The 11,506-nt window shown below is 43.0% G+C and overlaps 1 protein-coding gene across 1 annotated transcript in view; it reads left to right on the top strand.

Annotated features, from left to right (window-relative positions):
• Nucleotides 1-11,506, top strand: part of lamb2 (laminin, beta 2 (laminin S)) — a 48,677-nt gene that overhangs the window by 34,102 nt on the left and 3,069 nt on the right. The window contains 16 exon segments of the mRNA XM_032519758.1: nt 90-222; nt 350-542; nt 1,117-1,260; nt 1,712-1,943; nt 2,185-2,354; nt 5,365-5,589; nt 5,708-5,925; nt 6,032-6,128; nt 7,099-7,280; nt 7,395-7,585; nt 7,833-8,017; nt 8,245-8,486; nt 9,301-9,504; nt 10,294-10,438; nt 10,763-10,970; nt 11,056-11,197. Coding sequence (XP_032375649.1) covers nt 90-222; nt 350-542; nt 1,117-1,260; nt 1,712-1,943; nt 2,185-2,354; nt 5,365-5,589; nt 5,708-5,925; nt 6,032-6,128; nt 7,099-7,280; nt 7,395-7,585; nt 7,833-8,017; nt 8,245-8,486; nt 9,301-9,504; nt 10,294-10,438; nt 10,763-10,970; nt 11,056-11,197 — 2,911 coding nt within the window.

Below are 11,506 nucleotides of genomic sequence, written 5' to 3'. Positions count from 1 at the left end.
ACACACACACACACACACACACACACACACACACACACACACACACACATCGCTAAATGTTCACTGTGTGCTGACTGTGTTTGCTCCAGGTTTATGGTCCCCCCTCAGGCTGTGTGTCTGGAGAGAGGTGTGACTTACACCCTCCGCTTTGAGTTCAGACGCTATCAGGATGCCAACAGCATCCTCAATGGAGCGGCCAACGCTGTCCTCCTTGTGGACTCTGTGAGATGAATTTCTTTATCCAGTCCTCTAAAATAGGCATCTAGATCATGAGGCACTGGCCGTTTTCATTCCAAATACAAACATCTCCCTCTCTCTCCTTTTCTTAAATCCCTGTTCTTTGCTCCAGATTGCCTTGATGCCACGCCACTCCTCCATGGAGATGTTCAACGCAGGGGATCCTGCTTCTAACAACAGGAAGCAGACCTATGAGCGGTACCGCTGCCACGAGGGGGCTAAGAGTGTAACCCGCCCACTGATGAGTGACACCTGTGCCAAGCTAATCACCAGCATGTCAGCTATCATTAATGACGGGGCTCTGCGTGAGTGAAAAAAGCCTTATTATGCCTTGCTTGAATGACGTTCATGATGTTTACAATGCAGTAGGTTGCAGGGCTTCATGCAAGTTTCAGCTCATTGTTCAGCTCTCCGGCATGCAACTTTACTGTTTTTGATTCACTTTCGCTGGAGCTGTTTTTATTGAAAGGCTTGAAAAACTTACTTTACACTAACTGCTCACTACCAAACAGCAGACAGACACAGACAGAGACTAGCTGGGGGAAATAGTGGAGTATTTAGCAGCTGAAAAAACCCAAAACAGAGCTAAAAATGGTCTTTTTAAACATTGCTGCAGTATCCTTATAATTTCTTTTTTCTTCCACAATAAGTGAAGAAATCTTCAGCTTGACTTTAATAATAATAATAATACTTTTTTTAAATTTAAGTTGTAAATTTGCAACACAGTTGGGTGACCTCTAAAGCTAATAATTAATCACATTAGCCTGACTGTCAGTTATCAGCCTTTGTTTGCTCCTTTTGTTCCCAGGATTCAATGGGCTGGATGTTTCCATATGTCAGGGTTCAGTAACTTCATGCCTGTTCTCTGTCCGCCTCCAGCTTGTAATTGCGATCCTCAGGGGTCCGTTAGCGCCATGTGTGATGTCCGTGGGGGCCAATGTCACTGCAGGCCCAATGTGATTGGTCAACGCTGTGATCAGTGTGCTCCTGGAACTTACGGCTTTGGACCCTCAGGCTGTATAGGTGAGAAACACTGGACCGTTCAAATTTCAGAACAAGTTTACGGAGGTTATAGCTATTTTAATATTTCACACCACTAATCTGTTTGGATTTTTATTGCTAATGTTTAGACTTTACTTGGAAAATGTTAGTAGGTAGTGCAGACACAGTAACAGCTAATGAAGCAGCTTTTTGTTCTTTTATTCTATTAACAAGTTGCAGTGACAAAGGTCTGCGCTGTAAGATGAGCTTAGACACACTTGCAGAACCTTTGATTAGTTATAGGCTATGCTGCTAGTGCTACTGTCTCTCCGTGAACAATTGCAAATCAAAAGCCCACTTTACTTACATTTTTTAATTCCCATTCCTCAAACTTACTTTCGCTTTCATTAATTCCATCTCCCCTCCACTTCACTTCCTCAAATCATCTTCCTTCCAATATGGCTTCCCTTATCCTTTTCCTTCCTTGGTACAGCCTGCAGTTGCAGCTTGGAAGGCTCTGTGACTCGACTTTGTGACAAGTTCACTGGTCAGTGTCAGTGCCGCCCTGGAGCGTTTGGTCAGCGCTGCGACGGATGCCAGGCGGGTCACTGGGGCTTCCCCAGCTGCCGACCCTGCCAGTGTAACGGACACGCCGACGCGTGCGACCAAAGGACCGGAGCCTGCCTCAACTGCAGGGACAACACTGGAGGAGACAAGTGTGACAGGTGATGTTTCAGTGTGAAGATGACCCAGATGCATGAGATCAGGTCCAGTTTAAATATAAAATATATTTGAATATGGGGATAAAGAAAGGGATTTAGAAATTCAGTTGTGTTCATTTTCCTCTGATCATATAATAAAAATAGTATGAATATGATCACTGAACTTCTGAACTTGCATACACAGTATGCATACTTCTACTTTGTTGTTGCAAAGTTGCTTCAACTACTTTGTTATTATTTGTAGGTGTGCCAGTGGTTACTATGGTAACCCCGTTTTGGGCAAAGCATCTAGTGGTCAGTGTCGCCCGTGCCCGTGTCCCGACGGCCCCAACAGTGGACGCCACTTTGCTGCATCTTGTTACCAGGACAACCGTAACAGACAAATTATCTGCAACTGTAACCAGGGTTACACAGGTAAACCTAGACCCTTGTACCCTTGCTGTGCATCTCTTCTTCTGTCCTTCCTGTTCCATCAGTCCTTGCTTTCTGCTCCGTTTCTCCTCTGAGGAATGACCTCAGCAAGTGACGCTCATCTTCAAGTTTGCTTGGGTAGTTACACATTATAGCATTACATCATTATACTCTTCATTATGCACTTTGTGTCAGTGTTTGAGTTTTAAAGTGCTCATATTATGCTAATTTTTAGGTTCATACTTTTATTTAAAAGTTATATCACCATGGACCTTTTATATTAGAAAAGAGAAACTAAATAGGGATAATTCACCTCCTAGTTTTAGTGCATTAATGGTCTTGTTTGTAGCAAACTGGAGCTGATGTTACAGTGTAACTAACCTCAGTGATTGAGATGAACCTCAAAGAGCTCTGCGAGGCTGTACTTGGGCACCGTGGTGCTTTGACCTAAATGCTAACGTCAGCAAGCTAAACCTAACATGCTCACAATGACATTGCAAAAACGATGTGGTTATAATGTTAACATGTTCACCATCTTATAGAAGTGTATCATGTTAGTGCTAATTAGCTAATTAAAGCGCCCATATTATGCTCATTTTCAGGTTCATAATAGTATTTTGAGGTTGTAGGTTTACTTGGTTGGTAATTTTCAAAAGACACCATATTTTTGTTGTACTGTACATTACTGCAAATCCTGTGTGTTTAGGTCTCTGTTTTAGATTCCGCTTTTCTTTGTTTGGTGCTAAATAGCAAATGCTAGCATGCTAACATGCTAAACAAAGAAAGTGAACATGGTAAACATTATAGCCGTTAAACATCAGCATGTTAGCATTGTCATTGTGTCCATGTTAGCATGGTGACATTAGCATTCAGCTCAAAGCACTGCTGTTTCTAAATACAGCTGCACAGCGCTGCTATCATGACTTGAGGTTGTGTCTGAAATAACATGATATTTAGCAGTATGTAAGAGTTTTTAGGATGTCCAAAATCTTAGTATGAAACCAATAGAATGTGAATTGCATACTATTTCCGGTGAAATATTACACAATGCAAACACTGGACACTACGCCAGCATAAGTGTTACATAATGCAATGTGCTAATAACGACAAGGTTCATAACTCATAACAGACAACCAGACAGCAACCAAGGCAGCTCTGTAACGTCAATCATTTTAAATATTTCTACATATTTAAATCTGTGATTTTGTCACCTGCGACTGTTGGTCTAGTTGCTTACCTTTTTCAGTAATTTAAGCGTTATCTGGCAATGCCGCTTAACCTGGAGTCTGCAGGGGTTACCATGGTTACCCGTCTCCAATGGCAAGGATGCTTTCAGGGAGTGAGAATTGTAATTGATGATTGTAAATGACAGCTTAGTGCGTCCAAAAAGATACACACAAATGTTTATTTAAACAACAGTAGTATACATATTGTGTCTCAGACACTACCTTACACTCTTGTTAAGATGCTCTCTCTGTGTAACAAAATGTTAGAAGAAAGGTCAGGGGCTCATCAAAATCCTGAGAAACCACCCACTGGGGACCATGAATATACTTCTCTATTATCAGACAAATCTAACAGAGTCCATCTTTATTACTACAGCTCCATGTTCAACCACTGAGGTTATCCTACTCCAGAGCAGTTCTGAAAAACGTTAGTAATACACTCCAACACATAAACTCCTATCGTCTAGCTTACGTGACAAGGTAAAGGATATAACTGGTGAGAATCATGTTTCTCAGTGGGAATCTGGTAACTTGTGTCATTTCCTCCCTCCCCTGTATTACTGGCACAGGGATTGTTAAACGCTCCGGGGCGACCATTTTTAAGCGTGAGTAATGATGGTTGTCCCCGTCCTCCCCTTCTCTTCCTCCTCCTCTTTCTCCTCTTTAATTTTCCACCAACCCTCCACTTTTTTGTACCAATCCTACCCATGCATGGCTTCAGCACCCCTCCCATCAGCGGTGTAGTGCCACAGTGCACTCCTGCCCATGTGTGACACCTGGCTCAAAGAAAAAAGTCACCCCCTTCCAACTGATTTTCTGTGACCGCCCATGTTTTATACGGCACTAAAGGGCTTAATACCTGATCCAGAATCTTTATTTTTCAGTAGTAGTGTCAGAAATGGGTGTTCCGGTTAAAAAAAACAAAAGGAAGACGTTTTGAGGAAAGGTTTATACACAGGTGATGGTTGATTCTGAGTCTGGGTCAGCGTCTCTGTCTCTTGTGTTTGAATTGGGTTTAACTGTTCCTTTATTTGTGACTAAAGAGATATTTGGATTTGTTTGAGCAGTCATTTCCTAGGGAAAATGAGCTATACTGATACTTCAATATAGCCATGAAGCTATGATGAATACACTGACGTCACTTTTCTTTTTAACTAGCCTGGCTATTCTGATAAAGTACAACAGAGCACGCTGAAGGCTACTGACCATCAGATGTCCACTGCATTATGACCTTTCTGTTTGAATAAGCAGGACAGAGTACTGACTTTCAGAAGTACCATTAGGAAGGCGTATGAAGCATTGCGAACTGCTTACCACTGAGTGCAAGCACGGCTGTATCAATTAAAGCTTGTGCTTAATTCTGAGAAGACCAATGTAATGGTCTTTTCAAACTCAAGGAAGAATAAGTTAGACCTGAATATTGTTACTGATCAGAACCACTAATAAGAGCTGGTTAGCCCAACCCTATTCAGTGGTGATGCATAACATACTGATTCTTGTAACATGCTGTATTAATATAATAATGGTCATGCTTTGCAGAGTCAAGGCAAGTTGAGGAGGTTTCTCATTTGCATAACCAAGATGACCTGTTAATTGTGCTGCTGTAAATTCACAAGTTTTGTGCTTACTGTTGTTTTATACACCCTAAAAACAGCTTGGGAAATCCTGTAGAGCACTTCACTCATTCTTGTTGAAATATGTTTCATTTCAAATAAAATCTCCTCCCTCCACTCCTTCTTATTGTAACTCTTGTTCCCTTTCCTTTTTGCATTTTTCCCCCAATTCAGGAGCCCGATGTGAGGAATGTGCTCCAGGTTATTATGGCAACCCCTCTCAACCCGGAGGGCGCTGCCAGCCGTGCCAGTGCAACAACAACATAGACATGTCAGACATGGATGCTTGCAATAGGCAGACCGGAGAGTGCAGAAAATGCCTTTACAACACTGAGGGCACCAACTGTGGCATCTGCAAGAGCGGCTATTTCGGGGACGCTTCGCGCCGCAACTGCAGGAGTGAGTGACATGTTCATTAAAAAGAAGTCTCCAAAAAGAAAAGGCATTAGCTTGCGTGTTGATGTTGTTTAAAAAACAAAACAATATAATGATGATGCATGTTTTTTTTGCCCATCAGAGTGTACATGTAACTTCCTGGGTACTGACAGCAGCCAGTGCATGGAGCGTGAGGACTGTGTGTGCCAGCGTGTCTCAGGGCAGTGCCAGTGTCTACCAAACGTCATAGGTCTGCCATGTGACCACTGCGCCCCCAACCACTGGAACCTGGCCAGCGGGAGAGGCTGTGAACCCTGCGGCTGTGATCCTAACAACTCAGTCACCTCCTCATGTAACGAGGTAGGGTAGACATCTCCTGATACAAGTAGTTTCACAATCATTCACACTGACGGAATCAAAAGCAACTGATGTGTCATGCTTCTGTTTTATCCACTCTGTTGTGCAGTTTACTGGGCAGTGTCAGTGTCGTGACGGCTTTGGTGGGAAGACCTGCACAGACTGTCAGGAGAACTACTGGGGAGACCCCAGGACACAGTGCAGAGGTTAGAAACATAAGGACAAGCATGCTCTTCAGAAATGGTCTAGTTGTGATGAACATAATCAAAAGACCAAAGGATTCAGTGCAGTGCATTTGTGCTTTATAGCTGCTCAGGCAGAGCAACGGGTTGCACAGTAGACAGCACAATACAGTGCAAAAATACATACAGCTCATGTTGGCCAACACTGAAACTGTACACCTATTAACACATTTTGTATTAGGTGGGAACCTTGGTACCAAAGGCTAACAAAACAAAAATCAAAGCTAAGCATCAGAAACAGGTAGAGATCAGAATCCATTGCAAACCTTCCACTCCAGGTCCAGTATGGGCCCTAATAACTACATAACATACGTATGACTAAGTTTAGAGGGAATATTAGATTTCTACAACTATAAAACATCAGGTGCCATTGAAAACCCTGCATTTCTCCTAGAACATGTTTACACTCTTTATACTCATTTCATATTTCAGATTTGAACACTGCCCACTGGTATATTCTAATGAGCCTGCATGTAACATTGGAAGGGGGAGCCAAATCTGACTGGCTTGTTGCATCCCATTTTTTCTGATTTAGGCAGCCCACAAAACTGACTGGGGTATCTTATTTCACAGTTTGTGGGTTGGTTGGGTTCCAGATAAACAAAGATATGTGCACACACACTGAAAAAGTTAGTTTTTAATGATATGTAACCTTTTAAATGTGAATAATTGCATACAAGATGTATGGTGAACTACATAAATGTAGAATTTTGGCTAGCCTAGACAATGAATGGTTCAAATAGGTTAGCTCATGTCAGAGCACTAACACAACTAACCGGTATGATGCCTTTTAACCACCTCATAATTAATCAACAACACACTCTTTTTTCAGTTAGCATAGATACATTAGTGTCAACAAATTAGATATTGTCATTATAAACTAGGTCCTGTTCCATATTTACTGCACACTCCATCTTCTTCTCTCCCGCTCCAGCTTGTGACTGTGACTGGCGCGGCATTGAGACCTCTCAGTGTAACCGGGTGACCGGGCACTGTGTCTGCCAGCAGGGGGTGTCTGGTGTCCGCTGTGACCAGTGTGCCAGAGGCTTTTCTGGCCAGTTCCCCGACTGCAAACCCTGTCATCAGTGCTTCGGGGACTGGGATCGCATTGTGCAGGTGCAGTTTCATGCAAAACAGGACGTCTAATCCTCGGTCAGCAGACACCAAATGTGAAATATGGAGTCATCCAACATCTCATCTCTTCTCATCACAATTTTGTCTCATTACCAGGACCTGGCAGTGCGTACAAAGACTCTGGCAGAACGAGCCCACGAGATTCAGACCACGGGGCTTACCGGGGCCTATGAAAAGGTCTTTAGGGACCTAGAGGCCAAACTGGCACAAGCTCAGGGCATTGTCAACGCACGCAATGCCACTGCTGCAGCCGTTGCTATCCTAATGGAGCTTATTGAAGAACTTAGGTACAGCTCTTACACTCCACTCTATTTTAAATGTTTCCCAAGTAAAAAAATATCCATCTGAAGTCAGTATTTCTGCCACATAAGGTAGCAGTATCAAGATCAAGATACTAGATTTAGGAATTGTTTTGAAAAAGAATTGAACAAAAAACTCTTAAATCTGCTAATAGTATTCAATTTGAAATTACATTTAAACTATCTTATCAGGATCACAATTCACAACCCAACAACTGCTTATCTTGTCCTGCAGAGCGCAGATCGGCGAGACCACTGACACCCTAAACCGTCTGGAAGGGGACCTAACCATCGTCCAGGACAGCAACTCGGAGGCAAGCAAGGAGCTGAGTGCTCTGGAGAGAGAGGCTAAAGAACTAAACCTCACTTCAGAGCAGCTACACCGCCAACTGGATATCCTAAAAAACTCCAATTTCCTAGGTGAGAAAAGAAGAGGGAAGACAGATCCTCATTATTCAGCCATTCCCTCTCTTACCTCTGACTTTCTCCCGCTGTGGACTTTCTTTTAACGGTCCACACTCTAGGTTTTTCTTTCTCACATGCACCACCGTAATTCCTAATCCTCTTCCTCTTTTGATCACTTAGTCAAGAATCTGTAACACTTAATAATTCATTTTGATTAATCTAAAATCTGGTTTACCTTTTAGGTGCGTACGACAGCATCCGTAGCTCCTACAACAGGTCCTGTGATGCGGAGCGGCGCGCCAATGAATCAACAACCACCCGGCCCAGCACAGTCAGCCAATCTGCAGACACTCGCCGCCGTACCGAGCGTCTCATCGCCGCCAAGAAGGACGACTTCAACCGTAAAAATGCTGCAAACAAACGTGGGCTTGGAGACCTCAACACCAGAGCACAGGGCCTGGACTTGAAGAAGATCAATGAGAAGGTCTGATCACATTTCTCATTATTTGAAGCAGCTGTTAGTGCTGATACAGTTTGAGTGAAGCAACTACAAAAGCAGTGAAATTGAGAAAAAAATGGTTTCAACTTCTTCAGGCCTGCTGGCTAACTGCTAAACTTTGTCTGCCTTCAATGGAAAACACACTTCTTTCAGCTTGTCCACTAGTTTGTTTAAGATAAGAAGCTTTATTCTTCTTAATTACTGTCCATAGTTCTTAGGGATTAGATGTGTCTCAATTTTGCTTTTGTATTTGTTTATCTGTCCACTATTTCTATAGAAATCCACAATTAAGTGATCTACAAAATAACATTTAAAAACATGATTCAAAGATAGCTCAGTTGGTAGAGCGGGTGCCCATTTATAGAGGTTTAATCCTCGACTCTGCAGGCCTGGGTACGACTGACCTACGGCCCTTTACCGCATGTCATTCTCCCCTTTTATGTCTTCAGGTCTCCTGTCAAAATAAAGGCCTAAAATGCTCAAAATGTAATCTATAAAAATAAATGAATACGATTCAAAGGTAGCTTCTTAACCGCAACAAATAACATGAATTCTACTACAAAAGATGAGATAACAGTAACTGCTACTCAACTGAGCTAGCAGTTATTAAATTATTTGAAAGTATTAAATTTAGCTACTGCTTCATTTCATTGTATGGGAACAGACAACAAGTAGTTTTCTCTTTTTTAAATTTTTAGACATTTCTATGGGGTAATTTTTATTTCTAAGATAAAACAACAACAACAAAAGTCACATTCTGGTCTTAACTCAATATTGACCCAATGTTTACTTCCAAAAGGTGTGCGGCTCCCCGGGTGATGCTCCCTGTGAGGAAAGTCCTTGTGGGGGGGCAGGTTGCCGTGACGATGAAGGGAACCGTCACTGTGGAGGCCTAAACTGTAACGGTGCTGTAACAGCAGCTGACAATGCCCTGGAGGGAGCCAAACACACTGAGAAGGAGCTGAACAAAGCTATGGGAGAGGTGGAGGGACTCTTTATCAAGGTATGATGGCATATAGGAACTTTTTTGTATCAACATATTTCTCTTTGGAAAATCGTAGTAGAGGAAGCGGAAAAAGCTTTTTGTCCTCTTGTCATTAGATCAAAATGGAATGCAGATGTTCCAGTTCAATCTAAATTGCAAGTGTTAATTGTTTCCGCCCTTCTTTACATTAAGGGGAATCCTTTGCAATTATTTGTGTGTGTGTCTGTCTGTCTTGGCGACACCTACTGTAGTGGAATGAACCACAGAGGCACTTCTGAGTACTCTGACAGGTGTTTAGATGTTTGTCTGTCTGTCTGTCTGTGGACAGATTTGATCACCACAATAGTTTTACAACTGGTTACAACAAACATACAAAACTTTACAGGTGTGTAGATGAGACGATGATGGCTGAGTTTGAAAATGGGTGTGGTCCAAGCAGGGGGCGCCAGAAGTAACGGGGTAAGAAGTACGGAAGGGGCCCCCACTTTACGCCACTGGCCCGATTTGGCGCCGTGGCTGGTTTACTTTCATTTTGTGCCGGCATTCCTCCACAGTACAGTACACAGACTGAACCTCTCAGAATGGAGTGAAGGCTAACTAGGCTCAGACGTGTGTTTTGAGTAAACAGTGCACTTGCATTCTGGGACATACTTTGTGTGCACTCAAACAGATTTGAGTGAAAGTGGGCACACTAAAAAACTTAAACCGAAGTCTTTATCACATAAACCATTCTTAAAAACGCTGTTAAGTAAGTACAGTCATGTTAGCCTTTTGTGTACTCTATAAACATTTGTGCCTTACATTTAGGTGGCAGACGCCAAGACCAAGGCAGAGGAGGCCAAGGGTAAAGCCCAAGCAGCTCTGGACAAAGCCACCGCCACCAAGAAGAAAGTGGAGCACTCCAACAATGACTTGAGAGACCTCATCAAACAGATCAGAGACTTCCTCACTCGTGAGTGTGATAGTCGGCTGGGTTTATACATTATGATGTGTACATGCATAGGTGGATGCAGGGGATATGCCCCCCCAATATTTAGAAGATGTAGATCTGTCCCCCTTAAAATATGTGAAAGCAACCCACTCACCAAAAGAGGTAAAAAACTACCGTTCAGGGGGCTCAAAAACCGCCGTTATAATGTGTGTGTCCCAATGTTGAAACCAAACCTACACCCTTTTGTACATTAGATAAGTTAACCAAGAACAGGTAGAAAAGTTATGTTGCCTTTTAATCAACCCTTTCTTGTCAACTCTGCCACCTGTCATGTCTCTCTCTTAGAGGAGGGTGCAGACCCAGACAGCATTGAGGCAGTGGCAAACCACGTGTTGGAGCTCTCCATCCCTGCTTCATCCCTTCAAATCAGACATCTTGCTGATGAAATCAAGGAACGGGTTCGCAGCCTTTCAAACGTGGACGCCATCCTGGAGCAGACGCAGGATGATGTCCGCAAGGCCGAGAAGCTGCTGCTGGATGCCAAGAGGGCAAGGTAGTCACAATTGAGTCAGACATTAAATACATTGTATTGTTATAGATTTTTTGTCCTTACAAAGAGCATTCTCATTGTTGTTAAGGCACAGTGCTGAGGAGGTGAAGACCACAGCAGAGACAGTGAAACAGGCCCTGGTGGATGCGAAGACTGCCCAGACATCAGCAGAGAAGGCCATAGCTATAGCCAAAGCTGACATTGGGGAGACTGAAGCCCGACTGGCACAGGTAACCAACCCAAAAAATGAAACAGAAATACATTAAGCGGCAAGCTGTGTGTAGAAGTGGTTTACCGGGCAATAAGTAAAAATGTGTACTGCACCATAGTTCAAATTTTTATTGATGCCAGTCACCAGGTGATCAGCCAGGTGCTAAGATCTTAGGCTGAGATTTAAAGGTCCCATGGCATGAAAATGTCACTTTATGCAGTTATTTAACATTAATATGCGTTCCCCCAATCGGCCTATGGTCCTCCAGAAGCTAGAAATTGTGTAAGGTGTAAACTAAGCGCTGGGTATCCTGCTCCGCCTTTGAGAA

The sequence above is a fragment of the Etheostoma spectabile genome, chromosome 7 (genome assembly GCF_008692095.1).
Source record: "Etheostoma spectabile isolate EspeVRDwgs_2016 chromosome 7, UIUC_Espe_1.0, whole genome shotgun sequence".
Taxonomy (NCBI): Eukaryota; Metazoa; Chordata; class Actinopteri; order Perciformes; family Percidae; genus Etheostoma; species Etheostoma spectabile.
This window is presented reverse-complemented; position numbering and strand designations above follow the sequence as displayed.